Genomic DNA, 16397 nt, shown 5'->3' on the forward strand with positions numbered 1-16397 from the left:
TTTCTCTTTCTAAAATGTAAAAATGTTCAATTACACAAATACACAATTCTTACACACACACACACAAAAATAAAAAATAAAAGAAAAATAACTATTTTTACTTTTAAAATGACTATGGGTGTATTCCTACTCCACATATTAGACTACCTCCTTCCCAACATGTGAGGTCTAATGTTGAGGACAATTTTAGCCCTCTTTATTTATTTATTTAAATAGAGAAAAATCAAACTTAAAATCTCCATCTTTACTTGGATCGGATGTGGGACTAGTTGTGATTGGGGTACCTATTTTCTTGGGTGGCTCACCAAGATTCTTTTCGGGCCAAGCGCTTAACGTGATATCCAATCAAGGATTGAGTCTAACTCTAATACTAGTTGTAACGGGTGACGTTTGTCCATTTACCAATAATTTAAGTTATTAAATAGTAATATATACACACTCATTTAACTTCTCATTCAAATCCTATGCAAGACGAGTATACCTTACAACACTTAATCACTGGGACTAAAGTTATATTAGATCCCACACATCAATTTCAAATTAAACAAAATTTTCCCTTACCAATTTGGCTTAAGTGTATAGTACACCTCCCCTCCCCATGAAATTAACTTATTTTAACTTATCATAATTATTTAATTATTATTATTATTATTATTTTGCCCATTTTAAAAATTATTTTAGGAAAATTGAACCAAGCCACCTTTCAAAAAATAAAATAAAAAATAATTGAACCAAATCTTTCCAACTTACGACAAAAAGGGATTTAAGAACCGAGCCGGTGGCAGTGGACACAACCAAACCAACGCAGCGGTAAGACAGTGAGAGCAGCTGGGAATCAAATGGCTGCTGCGTTATCTTCAGCCTCTTCTCTCCGCCTCAGACCCTTCTCCACCGTCCGATTCCTCGCCGTCTACCGCCAAACAAACCTCCCAACAAAACCCCAAACCCTAAAGAACAATTCTCATCTCCCGCCAAAGTTTCACCCTCTCTCTACTCCCTCACCATTTCCCGACCGGAGACCTTTTTGCACTTCAATCTCATGCGTTCTCTCCCCCGGCGAGGCCGTAGAGAAGCCCAAGAGAGAGTTTTTCGAAACCCAGGGCATCGAAAAAGTTGGAGAGTTTCGAAAGAGGTTGAGGATTGTCGACATCAAGGGAGGACCTGACGAGGGTTTGGACCGATTAGGGCAGACTTTGTTGGTAAAAGGTTGGGTTCGGACGCTTCGGGTGCAGAGCAGTATTACATTCATCGAGGTATCAATAATGATTATACACAAGCAGTTCATATAGGAAGAAAAAGAATTGAGTTTTTTTTGGTGGGAAATAAGTATTGAATTGTTCGTAATTTATCTTGGAAGTTTTATTGTTTGGGTGTTAATTGTTTCTGTATTTGTTTTGAATGTACAGGTCAATGATGGATCTTGTCTTTCAAACATGCAATGTGTGATGAACTCCGATGCTGAAGGTTATGATCAGGTAGTATCACTACCAAAATCTGATTCTATATGTTCTTTTGTCTGTGTCTATTGAAGATATTTTATTTTATTTTTATTTTGCTTTTAAAATTTGATTAAGTAAACAACAATATATATCTCTCTTTCCTGTTATTTTTGTGAAGTTAACAAGATAATTTCTCTCTTTCCTGTTATTTCTCATACTTCTGCATGCAGAAAGTTATTTAACATAACACTTTATAGAGGTCTAGAGCTTGGAAAATACTTATATATAATATAAAAAAGAGTGAGAGATAAAAGAAAAAGAAAATAGAGGACTAGAGCTGGGAAACCACGGGAACTTACAGTTACAGTGGAAGGCAAACATGGTGGCCAAGTAAGACTGAAAGGCGGACTGTATGAAACCTACAGAATCCACCAAACGTGTAAGCCTGCAACTATAAGCCACCATGATAGTCTACTCTTGAACCCTGAACCAGAATTGTGAAAATCCCCCTAATATAAAAACAAACAAAAAAGAAAAAAATGGCAATTGTAATAAAACTTAAAGGATAATTAATCTCCCAGACACACTGAAGGTATCTGGTTCAAGTCCGGGCGACGCCATTGACAATACAGCGCTTCACTTATAAATATAATAATTAATCGTCCGGGCAAGTCATAGGAAAAATCATCCTACCATCCGATTGTTCCAAATTTCCATCTCTCGGATCAAAGGACGGTTTTGGACCTTTTGGTAGTAATGTAAGTAGAACTAATGCACACTAGCTTAACACAAAAATGAAATATGATTCAACTTAATAATGGAAGCTACTTATTGAGGATACACTTGGGGAGACATTGAGGGAAAAAAGCTCTTAATATTGTTCTTACAAAAGTGGAGAAAGTGTATGACAAGATTTCTAGAGATATAATATAATATGGTTGGTTTTAGAAAACAAAAGAATTAAAAGAGATATATCAATATGAGAAAGGACATATGTGGTGGAACTATGTTTAGTTAGAGCGACAATGAGAAATAAGCATATATTCAATCACTGCAGGCTTACATTGAGATCAGGATTATGTTCATTTCCCCCCTCTTTTAGTAACAAAAGAACTGGCATATTCAAGTTGAAGCTTCATGATGTATGCCATTATTGATGAATGTGCCAATTCTTGAATATGCTTGTTAAATTCATCATCAGCATCATCATTATTGCTTCAACCCCATATGAATGGGATTGACCTCATGAATTATATTTGTCCATTCTTTCCTATTACAAGTCATGTCTCTTACAGTATTTAACTTTTCAAAATGATTTCTAACGAGTTCATCCTATTTTAACTTCGATCCCCTACTTTGCCTTCTACCTTTCTTGTAAATTTGTCCCCCTCTCCTTACTAGAGTATCTGCAGGTTTTCCTTGGATATGTCCATACTACCTAAGTCTATTTTCTCTTTTTCTCGTCACATTTTGATTAGAGCCTTAGAGGTCTAGAAAGAAGCTCTACAATAAAAAGAGTTTAAGATAAGTATAATTGAAATTGAATATATAAAATGTAATTTTAGAAAAACTAGAAATACAAATGAGGATATAGTGAAGATCATGGGTCAAGACACGCACACAAAGTTATGTAAACTCGAGTGTTCAGAAAGAGGGATAAATGGATAATGTTAATCAGGATAGGTTAAATAGGGGATTGTTTCCAGCATTTTTTATGCTTGTTTTGTGTCTCTAAAATTGAAAAGTAGAAACGACCAACTGGTGGCCTAGCGGTATCGGTCTCATACTTCCCAAAGGGAGGTCAGGGGTTCAAGTCTCAGAAAAGACAAGTGTGTGTGAGTACCAACTAGGAAAAAAAAAAAAATCTATGAAATGTTTATGAGACCAACTATACATTGTGGGAGAGAATGTTGTGCTGTTATTAACAACAAATTCATAAAATAAGTGAGGCCGAAATGCAATGCTTAGATGGACCATAAATGTGTGGCAAGACAAGAAAGGATAATAGTAGAATTGAGAACATTCATGATACGATTGAAATAGTAGTTCATCGGAAAGAAAGTCAATTAAGATAGTTTCGCCATGATCAATAATTGTACCATCGAGAAAGAGAGGCAACATCATTGTTAATTGGTGTTGTTTATGCAAAGATGATTGTGAATCCGTGGATCACATTCTTTTGCATTGTCCTGTGGCGTTTGGTTGTTGGAGTTTTATTTTCAGCATATTCGGCATTTTTTGGGTAATGCCTAAGCACTCCTCTCAATTGATTAACGCTTGGAAAAGTTGTCCTGTTAAGAAACAAGCTCGTGCTTATTGGAAGATTGTTCCTCATTGTGTCTGGTGGTGTTTGTGGCGTGAGAGAAATAACAGATCCTTTGAAGGAAAAGAATCGTCCTTAGCTAATTTAAAAATTCATATTCGTCGTTCTTTATTCTTTTATGTTAGAGGAAGTACATGCTCCTCGATTGATGATTTCTTTGATCTCTTGGATTCTATTGCTCCTTAGATCTTTTCTCTTGTATTAGGGATGCGTTCCCCTTTTGAACGTTTTTCTAATATATTTTTACTTATCAAAAAAAATAAATAAATAAAATAATTGTACCATCGAGGAAAACTGATGTGGTTCTCATTGAGGTTAATCCCAGTGGAAGGATTAGATTGAAGTTAATATGAGTTGAGATGGTAAGGAAAAATCAGAAAATGTGCATTCGACTGAAATTATGGTCTTAGAGTTAAATGATGAAACGAGATAAATGTATACAACTTTAAATAGTTGGAACTTGACTTTATTAAGTGGATAGTATTGTTTTTGAATTTTTCTTAAGTTCCTTAATGAATGCATCAAGCACTCATTTGATTAGTTTATGGATCAGTGGATGATAGTGCAAAGGTTTAGGTAAACATTCTTGCATATGAAAATATACTTTGAATTCCCATGAGCATGCGGGCTTATTTATTTGTAAAGTTGCATTGTGGGTTGTCCAGGCATGTTTAATCAGTTTATAAATCTTGCTTATATACTTTGCAAGCTTTTTTCTTTGTTGGTGTCATCATGAAAGTAATTCACGGTGTAATCATTCCTGAAGTTTCTTGCAATAAAGAATAGCATAAATATTCTTTCATAATTCTAAGCTTGGGAGCTTATTAATAGGTGGAAAGTGGCTTGATTACAACTGGTGCATCAGTATGGGTCCAAGGGCTTATCGTAAAAAGCCAAGGATCAAAGCAGAAAGTAGAATTGAAGGTTGATAAACTTGTAGTGGTAAGAAATTCTTGTTATTCTCATCAAACTGAGCAATTTCTTTGTATCAATTTAAATAGTTTTGCTCTTCATATATTGCAGCTTGAGGTAATTTTGCATAGCTTAATTTGGTTCTGTTTCAATCTATTGGCATGTGCATCTTCTGTCTGCTCTTCATCTGTTGTTCTCAGACTATATGGCTTTTCTTGCTTATCAGTCATTTTAATCTGTTTATAATTTCGGAGTTCTCCAAGAGTAGCAATTTTTCTAATTATCATTTAGTTGTTCCTTTACTTTGTGTGTGTGTGTGTGTGTATATGTATATCCGCCTGCACGCGCCCCCCCCCCCCCCCCCCCCCCCCCCCCCCCCTCTTTTTTTCCTTTCTATTTTTGAATGATCTCAGTAATGCCAAAGCCTTGGGACACAAAATTTATCTCCAATCTGTCGCTTACGTTTCCTGTGGTTATCTGACCAACTTTAATATATTGGTCTACAGCCACTCACTCTCCTTTAACTACTTCAACACATTCTCCCTCTTTGGCTGAGATTCCTTACTAGCTTTTGCATCCATCCTTCTTGTTGTATTCATGGACTTCTAAATCATACTTACCGTCAACAATATGATGATTTTTTTGTTTTTTTAATGAAATTTGACGTCACTGAAGCTGGAAAAGCATGTTGGATAGGTTAGCCAGAGGCAGAAGAGGTTCTTGGAGGTGGATTCAGGGTCTAAGATTTCCTGTGGTTAAAATCATAACCTGATTGTTATATATTTTTCGAGTTGGCATATAAATCGGTACGCTTGTCCAAAATAAAATTTGCTCCTCATTTTTGTTATAATGTTAAAAAATAACCCAAATATATAATGTGTTTTTTACATTTCCCTGACTGAGTTAAAAACTGTGTGCCTCTATCCTTCCTCTTAAATTTTATTTGTAAGAGTATTGGAACTTTTCTTTAAACATTTCTATAATTAAGCAGTGTTCTAGAAGAATTCTACATCGTGGATATTGCATGCGATAGGGTCATAGGGGACTTGCGCAGGCTGAATCTTACACGTGACACACTCACCCGAGTTCATGTAGCATTCATACAAAGTGACCCTTGTTTTTCTCAAGCAAGGAATGTTGATGCTCAGAGAAGTTTTCATTAGGTTATCACTTAAGAGGCATATAGGTAGGTGGAAAGGGAATAATTTAGCCACCTAGTAGAGGCATGTCATGGTATCGACATTTCAGTTCAAGGACAATGATGAATGTGAGTATTTGGACCTATGGAAGATGAAGAGTGTAAGCAATATTTGGGATAGCCAGAAAGTCTCTCCTACCCTTCCCTTCTCTCTCTCTCTTTGGGTGGGGGAGAGGGGGTGGTAGACTTGAAGATGATTGAATTTCTGATCTAATTAAGACAGTTATTGTTCTCTATCTCTATCTCTCTCTCTCCTTCCTGTTTTCCAGTTTTTTTTTTTATTCCTTATCCTATCTCTTCTTTTCTTATCTTTCCATGTTCCCTTTTCTCCATTTCTCTCCTTCGATGTTTGGGATGCCTTGAAGTTATTGTTGCACTTGTCTCTCGTATATTCTCTCTCTTTTTCTCCCTCATGCGTCTGTTTTCTTGTATTATAAAACTGAAATTAGCATTGCTTATTTGCCAACAACACATTTTAGCAAATTATTGCAAGGGCTGGATTATATCAACCCACTTATTTGTATTCGTTCCTTGCTCGAACCACTATATTACAATGGCTTTGGCAATTTGACATTGTTATACTTTTATGAGATCTACTCAACAAAAAGCCTTGTTTCAACTATTTGGGTTGGCTACATGAACTTTTTTTTTCTCCATTCTTTTATTTTGGTTAGTTCCTTTTTATCACTCTGCTCTATTAGGGGCTGATGCTTAAATAACATCATAAATTCTTGTTTTACTTTTCTTTCCTTTTCTTTTTTCTTTTTCTTTTTTATTTTTGTTTGGCAGCAAAAAGAAAGTTGTAATTCTTCTATACAGGCAAATGTTATACATAAATATCATTGTTTTTCGTCCTTTCGTGGCTAGAATTAAAATTTATAATGGACTCATTGATTTTTAATCTTTAATTTTATGATGCAGTTCCCATTGTTGGTTAATGTCTCATCCCTATGTTGACATATAAATTCTAGGCATGGCAAAAGTAAAATAAAAAAATTAAAAAAAAACACTGTCAGTTGTATCATAATTTTTGTGCTAATAGTGATCATTTGCAAATTTTGAACTTATCGTGTATATTATTCTTCTTACAGGTTGGCAAGAGTGATCCTTCCTTTCCCATCCAAAAGAAAAGAGTCAGCAGAGAATTTTTGAGAACGAAGGCTCATCTTCGTCCTAGAACAAATACTTTCAGTGCGGTATGATTCTGCTTCTTGTTTGGTACACATCACATATTTTCTTCTGTTAATTCCTTTTAAGTATATTTGAATCAGTTAGGTTTGGATCAAAATTCTTTTGTTATATGGTCCTTGGTACAAAAAGTCTTGGTTCAATTGGTTGAATTTGCAATATACACTATTGAGTTTGTAAAAGTCTTATATTCACCTCACCTGGATGTTAAAAATAGTGAAAGGCTCTTGAGAAGATTGGTCTGACTTGACTTGTGGAGCTAATGTAAATTTTAGATAACATACTGGTTACATGCAAGGAATTTATATTTCTTTCACTGTGCCTACATATAAAAATAAGTGCCCTGAATCTGTATTATTTTTATTATTGCAGTTCTATTTTACATATATTTATTTTTAATTTATATTTTTTCATGTTCATAGCTTCATTTGTTTAATCACTTCAATTGATCACTCTCTTTTTCTTCAGTACTAGAGCTAGATCAGCACTTATTCTCTTTTATTTGCAACAATAACCATTATAGGAAATGAGTTTGTTTTTCTGAAAGGAATTTGACATAAAAAAGAAGTGGTTTGTTCTATGGTGGTTTCAATTGTTTTAGAGAATTTTATATGTGCTATTAAAACTGCCTTATGAAACAGAATTTGGTTCAATGATTGGTTGAAGCTGGACGACAGAACCTCTTGATGTTCATAGCCAGACATCTTATATATATTTTTTAATCTTCACTTATTTTTTGGCATCTAAGTGCATATAAGGAATTCAAATACGACCTTATTCTGAGTTAAAATTTCCAAATTGTTAAGGCAGCTCTATGTCTAAAGTGGTCCAAAATATTATTAACTTAGACAGCACCTTAAAGAGCCTTCATGTTGCAGGGGGAATGATAAAACATCCCAAAATCAGTTGGGACCAAAACCACCAATTCAAACATTTTTGTCTAATTATGTGGGATCCACTTTTAATACCATTTGAAGTTGAATCCAAATAATCTACTTTTCTGAGCTAGGAGCTCTTAGGATTTCTGTTCGAGGATTTAAATATTAAAAGTTACATCTTTAAGAGCTTTAGATTTTAGAGTAGATGGTGGTTACATAGTATCGAAGCAGGCAAGGTCTGAGTTTGAACCTCTTTATCAGTCTGATAATTAATATTGAAACACGTGTTGGATAAAAAGGCCACGTGTGAGGGGGCATGTTAGAGTTACTTGCAGTATGCCTGTAGACACCTAAAATCATATCTGAATCTGTTAATGGATGGATCTTCACTCTGATAATCCAATTTGGCTATGTACATATAAAGAAGATATTCTAGGGATTATTGGATTGTTAAAATGTAGCCGCGCATCCCTAAGCATGGTAATATACATAAAACATACATATATAAATATGCATAGATAAATATACAGACACACAATGCATCAACTGTGAATAATTTGTTGATGTAAAATCAGTCAACTATGAAAAAATGAAACGAAAGAGTTCTCAAAGAGAGGGAGAGAAATGAAAATCTAGAACCTGTTCATATTTGAATTTCGGAAGTAAGCAAATAAATTGATCCAAAATTGATCTTTAACATGAATATGCAAGAATGAGCGAATGATACAAAATTGTTTAAAGTAGGAATCGTTTTGCGATCTAAGAGAAATTGGATATGATTTTTAGAGCTCCTATATATATATATATTGTGTGTGTGTGTGTGTGTGTGTGTTTGTGTGTGTGAGAGAGAGAGAGAGAGAGCAAGTCCACAGAACCTACTATCTGCGGTGAGCCGGTGACCAATCGCTGGATGTTAATGGCAAACCTTAGTTAGAACCTTCAGATTTCGACACTAAAAACAAGAAATCCTGAGTTTATCTTCTCCTGTAAACATGGTTGGACTTTTAGACTGCTAGTTATATAGCATTGAAAAGAAGTTACTCTCTATATACTAATCATTTTATTACTCGACCCTAAAAACAAGAATCTCAAGTTTATCTTCTCATGTAAACATGGTTGGACTTTTAGATTGCTATAAAATATGAATATGATCACTAATAGGCCTATTATGATTTTTTTTTTTTTAAATGAATATGATCGCTAATAGGCCTACTATGATTTTTATTCCCCCTGTTCAGTAGGTAAATCACACACCTTTGCCCATTCCCATTGGGGACTTAAACCTTTGAGCTTCCATTTGGAAGAAGGAAATACCACTTCCCTTAATGATGCCTACCTACTATGATGTTAAATAATGGAAATTGACATATTTGATGGGTAAATTATTTCTTGCATTGTTGTCGTTGTAATAACTTATGTGGAGAGTTAACTTCCTTTGATCAATAATCTAGTTATTTTATATATATATTTTTTGGTGCAAGATGGTTTTAGGTTGCAAGGGTGAGGAATGCTTTGGCGTATGCTACTCACAAATTTTTCCAAGAAAATGGCTTTGTCTGGATCTCAAGTCCAATCATTACTGCTTCGGATTGTGAAGGAGCTGGTGAACAGTTTTGCGTAACCACTTTGGTATGGTCTGTCTTAACGCAATTTCCCTCATTCCTTGGATAATGTCTCATTCATCTTTTATGTTTGACCATTCAAACATGATACTACATTTCTGCATGGTTGCATTTTTTGAGTTGCGTGCGTGATGCTGACTTTCGATACCTCCTCTTTGACTTCTTTTATGCCAATTGCATCTTGAATGGGTTTCATCGGAGGATATGCATCCTCTCATATCTCTTCTTCCTTATCTTTTTTCTTGTGGGGTTTTCACTGGTTGTTTTTGGGATTAGATAACATTTTCATGGTATTTTGATTTATATCTATATCTATATATATATATTGACGATGATGGTGGTCTGGACCTCTTAGAGCACCCCATAATCCACCACCCCAAGTCCCGCATGCACCAGGCAAGTACTGAGAAAATTCCTTGGGGGTGGCCCCAAGGGGATTCAAACTCCCTTTTTCGCTTTATAATTTTGAAAGCAGAATTCACTAAAGCTGCAATTTTTGTGGATTAGTATCCAGAATGGGTCTTGTTGCAGGTTACATCTGATATGCTATAGACTAGAGAATATAGATTTCTATAGGCTTTTGATGATGTATGGGTGTGTTTATTATATTTTCTTCTCTCTTCTGTTCTTTTATATACTAGAAATTAAATGTATATACTTAATGGGCATGCAGGTTTTATAATAGTATACCAGTTTCCCTTTTTCCTCCATTGAGTGATACTTTTGTATTTCTCAAGGACAATTTCTTGTTCTCAATTCTGTGTTTGTTTTGTTGCCCGCTTTGAAATGGGTGGCTTAAAAAATATAAAAACATTTTTTACTTGCACTAATGGTGCAGTGCAAAGAGATTTTTTGCAATTTCAAAATGATAAGCATATGGTTAGCAGTGTAATCTGGTCGAATTACTTTACTAATTACTATTGCATTCAGTTGCCCTGTACATCTTGTGGTAGTTCTGATTCCTCCTCCTCCTTTTCTTCTAATTTTAACAGATTCCAAGTTCTGGAGAAGCTACAGATTCTACAGTGGATGCCATTCCTAAAACAGAAAATGGCGTCATTGATTGGTCACAGGTCAGTCTGTTGGTCTGTTTGGTGCAATTATTGTATTCTTTTCCCACATTTGTTTTACTTTTTTATTTTATTTAATTTTTTACTTGTTTTTCACCTAAACCTTTCCTTATATCTTCATCTATATTGAATGACATTGAAAATATTAGTTAGACTTTAAAGTAAGGAATTTTTTAATTTTTTTTTTTCTTAGTTGGTACTCACACACACGCATGCCTCCACCGAGACTTGAACTCCTGACCTCCCTTTGGGAAGTAGGATCCTGGTACCGCTAGGCTACTAGCCTGTTGGTTAAAATAAGGATTTCGTTGTTTCTCTTACTCTATTCAATTTCCAAATATCGTGGGCAGGGTTGATGAATCGAGGAGTGGCCCATTTTGCAGTTTAACATCCAGTTAGGATTTTTTGGGAATTGGAGGACAAAGGAGCACGGTGGACCGTGTCATTGAAATCACTTGCTTTGCTTGATTTCCATATTCGACTAATATAATGTTGAAAAGAGTTTGAATAATGTTTGCGTGGCGACCTTGTGGGCTGGTGCAAGTGGCACTGGCATGCTACCACACTGGGCGAGTTACAGATACACAATCCCACATTGCCTGGGTGCACACTGGGCGAGCTACAGATGTACAATTCCACATCGCCTGGGTGTAAAAAAGAAAAGTGCTATATATGTAGGATTTGTACACTCCAATTGGTATGAGGCCTTTTGGGGTAAAATCCAAAAGCAAAACCGTGCGAGGTTGGCCCAAAGCGGACAATATTGTACATGTGCTGGAGTGGGTCGTTACAAATGATATTAGAGCTTGACCCAACTGAAAGTGTGGCCAACAGGGACGTAGGGCCCCTAAGGGGAGGTGATTGTGATGCAGACAAAATTTGAAATTCTGATTCTGCCTGCATTAGATTGTGGTAACCTTGTGAGCGGGTGCAAGAGGCACTGGCAGGCTACCACATTGAATAAACTACAGATGCACAATCTCACATCGCCTGGGTGTGAAAAGGGGAAGTGCTATATATGTAGGATTTGTACACTCCAATTGATATGAGGCCTTTTGGGGTAAAACCCAAAAGCAAAACCGTGCGGGCTTGGGCTCAAAGCCGACAATATTGTACCATGTGGTGGAGTGGGTCATTACAACTTGCCTTTGCATGAGCAAGAGAAGCAGGGTTATCCTGGATGGATGTACATCCTCCTGCATCAGCTATAAACCAACAATATTAAGCTGCCACCACTTTCCGAAAATAAAAAAATATTAAGCTGCCACCAAAATATTAGATTTTTTTTATAAAAAAATTATTTTTGCTATGAAATTCAAAGATTAACAAAGAACTATTTTTGGCTGGTTATTGTCATCATTGAAGCATATTCAGTTTATCAAATCATCATTTGTACAAAATGAGTACGAAACTTGTAGTTGCGAAGTGCTATTGATACAATTTTCCTTTCTTTCTTCATGTGCCAGGATTTTTTTGGGAAACCAGCGTTCTTAACCGTTTCTGGCCAACTTAATGCTGAAACATATGCTACTGCTCTTTCTGATGTATATCTTCTTAACCCCGTTTTGTCTTGAAATTAACTTAATGGTCTATAATTGTGCTAGTAGCCTAGTTCTTTGTATTTATGTTTGATTAGATTACTTTTTCCAGGTGTATACCTTTGGTCCAACTTTTCGAGCAGAAAATTCTCACACTTCTAGACACTTGGCTGAATTTTGGGTATTGTTGATTGTTAAACGGTTGAATTATTTTGATATTCAATTCTTTTCTTTTTTCTCTCTCTCTCCTTTTTTTTTTTTTTTTCCTAAAATTTAGGGCTTCATGTTTCATGTGACGTGAACAATAATCTCACATTATTTTTCCTTTTATCTAAGATGATTGAACCAGAACTTGCATTTGCTGACCTGAATGATGACATGGCCTGTGCAACTGCCTATCTCCAGTATGTAGTATGTTACCTTTTCATTTCTCTAATCAATTCACAATGCCATATATTCTGGCACTTGTTTTCTCATTTCGTGTGTATTTTCCTTGTGATGGTGGGCTCCTGGAGTAATATAAACTTTTATGCTTTGAAGGTAAAATATATCCTTGAAAACTGCAAGGAAGATATGGCTTTCTTCGACACTTGGATAGAGAAAGGAATTATCAACCGACTGAGTGTATGATTTTACAGCGTAACTTTTCCTCAACACTGTCACATAATTAAACATTTTCCAGCAATCTTGTATTATTTCTAGGTCTTTATTTTCCCCCCTAGACCGTGTTTTTCAGCATCATAGATACTTTTGTGTGTGCGAATTTGTGATTTTTCTTAATTCATGTGTCCCAATCAACAGGATGTGGCTGAGAAAAACTTTGTGCAGTTGACTTACACGGATGCAGTCGAACTTCTTCTCAGAGCAAATAAGAAGTTTGAATTCCCAGTACTTGACTTTTACTTGTTTTTCGTACCTCTACAACTAGAGTTGGTTATCTATTCAATTTTTTTTTTTTTTTGAATTAAATGCAGGGGGTTATTAATGCCATATTCTAAATGTTTTTTCCCTGTTGAATTTGTGATAATCAATTCAAAAAATCAGATTATCTGGAAATCTAGTTTTACTGAATGGTCTTGCAGCATGATCAATAACTAGTTTTACTGAATCGTCATATTTGATACTATGACGATTAGAAGAACTACATGCCTGCCTTTATTTTTAGAATTTAAATTGAAAATTTCTTGATGAAGTTATTAATATATAGAAATTTAAAAGTTACACTACTCAATTTTCGATTTTTACATTTAACAGGTGAAATGGGGATGTGACTTGCAAAGTGAGCACGAACGTTACATCACTGAACAGGCCTTTGGTGGATGCCCTGTAATAATAAGAGACTATCCAAAGGTATGGATTTTAACTTTTATTTATGTCGACAATAGAAAATTGGTAGCAGAATGATTTGAAGTTTCTTTATATGAAACTTTCAGGAGATCAAAGCATTTTATATGCGGCAAAATGATGATGGAAAGACTGTTGCAGCCATGGATATGTTGGTTCCTCGGGTACTTCCCGCATTCATTTTTAAGTTGTTGCCACTTCAGACTTGCCTAGAAGATAATGACTAATAAATAAATGGAAAAATTGCCGGAAAGTCCTACTTTTTCTTTTTAATGACCAAGAAATCCTATCAATTTTTAATGTGACTATTAGGTCCTGCTTTTTGGTAATGGTTTCCATATTAGTTCTAAATATCGCAAACTTCCAACTTTACGCTTCATGATTTGTAATTTATATACTTTTCTTTTTATTGAAAATTCGTAGTCAATTTTATTCTCGAAAATAGTTTCTTAATTTTTATCAAAAAATTTGAATACATTCCTTATATTTTTGGAAAGTAGACTAACTATTTAAAAGTAAAAAATTTATAAATTGATTAAAAAAAAAAAAAATTCCAACTGCTGAGAAAGCATTTTGCATTTTCAAATAGTTAAATAAAAAAATAGCTTGAAGAACAAATCAATTTCTGGACAAAAATTATAGTTGCCAAATTTACTCTAATTTAGTAATTTAAGAACGGAATAAACGGAATATTGAGAGGTTTAAAGTTTATGTGAGAGAATGTTTTGAAAGTAGGACTTAATGGTGTTATTGAAACTTTATAGGACTTATTGGTCTTTAGAAGAAAAAAGTAGGATGTATCGATAATTTCCCTAAATAATTTTATTTGATTCATTTCTATTAGTGGGGCTGAAGTTAGAAGGACGTAGAATCATATCAAATATTTGATCTGCAATTAAATATATGATACATCATGCATACACATTATTTATCACTTCCCCGACTCAACTAAAGGACAAATAGTGAATTAAATTATACATAAAAAAAGGGATTTATATGTATGCATATACACATTATGTAATTATGCATGTGTTATGCACTTGTGGAACGTGTGTGTGTGTGTGTGTATCTGCTGTAATTTATTAAAGAACTCTCCTCATGGATGTACAGGGTGAATTGAATAGATAACCATGCCAAATTTTTTTTTTTTTTCGGTCGAAGAGAATAATTTCAAATAATTCATTCCTGGCTAATTCATCCACTAGTTCTGTTACTCCGGATCCTCACGGTAAGGTAACCGAAAATGTATGAAGGGAAGGGAAGAGGGATGATATCATAAATTGAGGTTCATGTGCCTTGTGTTTGCCTTATGGGTTTACAAATTAGGAGTTTTGATCTATTGGTGCTATTCTTTATCAACTTTTTTCTCTCGTATATAAATTAGTTGTATCTATTGCCCTCTAATGTTTTCTCTGCTTTGTTATGTTTCTAAGATGTGATCCCATGGCGTTCTAGCCACTTCTACACTATTTTGCATACGAAACATGGTTATCCTGACCCACAACTTAATACAATTGAAACCAATTCATCAAAGCCTTATCCTACTGCTTGGGGTCCACAATGGATCTCTCTCTCTCTCTCTATACCTTATGCTTCAAAGTTGCTCTTGTTTGTCAGGTTGGTGAACTTATTGGTGGAAGCCAAAGAGAAGAACGTCTTGACTATTTGGAAGATCGCTTGGATGATTTAAAGCTCGACAAGAAAAGCTTTTGGTGGTATATTGACCTGCGGCGCTATGGTTCAGGTCAGCCTTCTTTCTGCTACCCAACTTTGTTCTCTCATGTTGTAGTTCCTGCACATCAATCTGTTTGGAAGCATTACTTGCCTTTTGCGCCTAGTTGCAAAATGGCTTTCAGAGCCATCATGGCATGTGGCCTTTTCTCTGGTCTTTAAATTATAGTCTCCGTGCAAAATCATGCCTTTTTAAGCTACTAGTTGATTTAACACTCAAAACTAGGAATATTATGCCTTTTTAAGCTACTAGTTGATTTAACACTCGAAACTTGTATGTAATTCCTGACAATAACGGAGGCAGCCAGATACTGTAGTTTGGCGAGATCTTCTATATTTCAAGTGATTTGGTAGTTTTCTTTTTCTCTAAATTGTCAAAAAGAAATTCCTTTCTTTCCACTGGAGTTGACTTCCTGGAATTTTTTCGATTATGATTTATGTTCTCTTGTTTTCCTTCTGCCAGTGCCTCATGCGGGCTTTGGACTAGGTTTTGAAAGGCTTGTGCAATTTGCGACTGGAATAGAGAATATCAGAGATGTAATACCTTTCCCTCGGAGCCCTGGATCAGCTGAATTTTGATGCTTGACCTCAGTTGTGCACTAAATTTCCGTTCCAACTTTTTTTACTTATTCATTTTTTCTCATTGGATTTGTCCTCGCAATATGGTTTTCTTTTTATCCTAGCTTTTGTTTCAGGCGAGTGAAAGTTGTTTAAGGCTCAAGGTGGCTAGCTTCCCTTAAATTGGAACCACAACATTTTATGTAGAGTTCATAATTAAATTAAAATATTGTATATTATGTAATGGTAGTAATTTACTTTTTGTTTCGTGTACACTTTACATTGGATTACATCGTTTGCAAAATTTACCGTATGGTTACGACTGAAAACTTCCACATGACAGCATAAAATTTTGCATTTTGAGAAGCATTAATACGCATTACAAAGGGGAAAAAACTACGTATATACAATTGTTTGAGTTTATCCACTGAAATCTTTAGGAAGATTTCCGCAATTGTTCGAGTTATTTATTTATTTATTTTGGCATCAAAGGTTGAAGGGTCTGATCAAAGCATTTTTTTATGTTCCTGATTTAGCTAAAGTATTGTTGAGCAGACGAAGATGAGGATGAGGAGTCTGGTTGAAAGTTATGACTG

At 35.0% G+C, this 16397-nt stretch overlaps 1 protein-coding gene across 1 annotated transcript; it reads left to right on the forward strand.

Annotated features, from left to right (window-relative positions):
- The first annotated feature begins 774 nt into the window (after window positions 1-774).
- LOC132304070 (asparagine--tRNA ligase, chloroplastic/mitochondrial) lies at window positions 775-16076 on the forward strand. Its single transcript, XM_059801574.1, has 15 exons — window positions 775-1253; window positions 1407-1475; window positions 4594-4704; window positions 6964-7068; window positions 9430-9567; window positions 10553-10633; window positions 12097-12174; window positions 12281-12349; window positions 12505-12579; window positions 12709-12792; window positions 12970-13056; window positions 13423-13518; window positions 13602-13676; window positions 15130-15256; window positions 15707-16076. The coding sequence occupies exons 1-15, from the start codon at window positions 840-842 to the stop codon at window positions 15820-15822; spliced, it is 1725 nt and encodes a 574-aa protein (XP_059657557.1). The 5' UTR covers window positions 775-839; the 3' UTR covers window positions 15823-16076.
- Window positions 16077-16397: the final 321 nt, after the last annotated feature.

The sequence above is a fragment of the Cornus florida genome, unplaced genomic scaffold (assembly GCF_030987335.1).
Source record: "Cornus florida cultivar Cherokee Brave unplaced genomic scaffold, ASM3098733v1 CherokeeBrave_3.0.0_Hap2_Chr04, whole genome shotgun sequence".
Taxonomy (NCBI): Eukaryota; Viridiplantae; Streptophyta; class Magnoliopsida; order Cornales; family Cornaceae; genus Cornus; species Cornus florida.

Coding starts and splice junctions, on each gene's coding strand:
- LOC132304070 (XM_059801574.1), top strand. CDS start 840: ATGGCTGCTGCGTTATCTTCAGCCTCTTCTCTCCGCCTCAGACCCTTC. Junction 7,069..9,429: donor GAACAAATACTTTCAGTGCG/GTATGATTCTGC, acceptor AGATGGTTTTAG/GTTGCAAGGGTGAGGAATGC. Junction 12,175..12,280: donor ATGCTACTGCTCTTTCTGAT/GTATATCTTCTT, acceptor TACTTTTTCCAG/GTGTATACCTTTGGTCCAAC.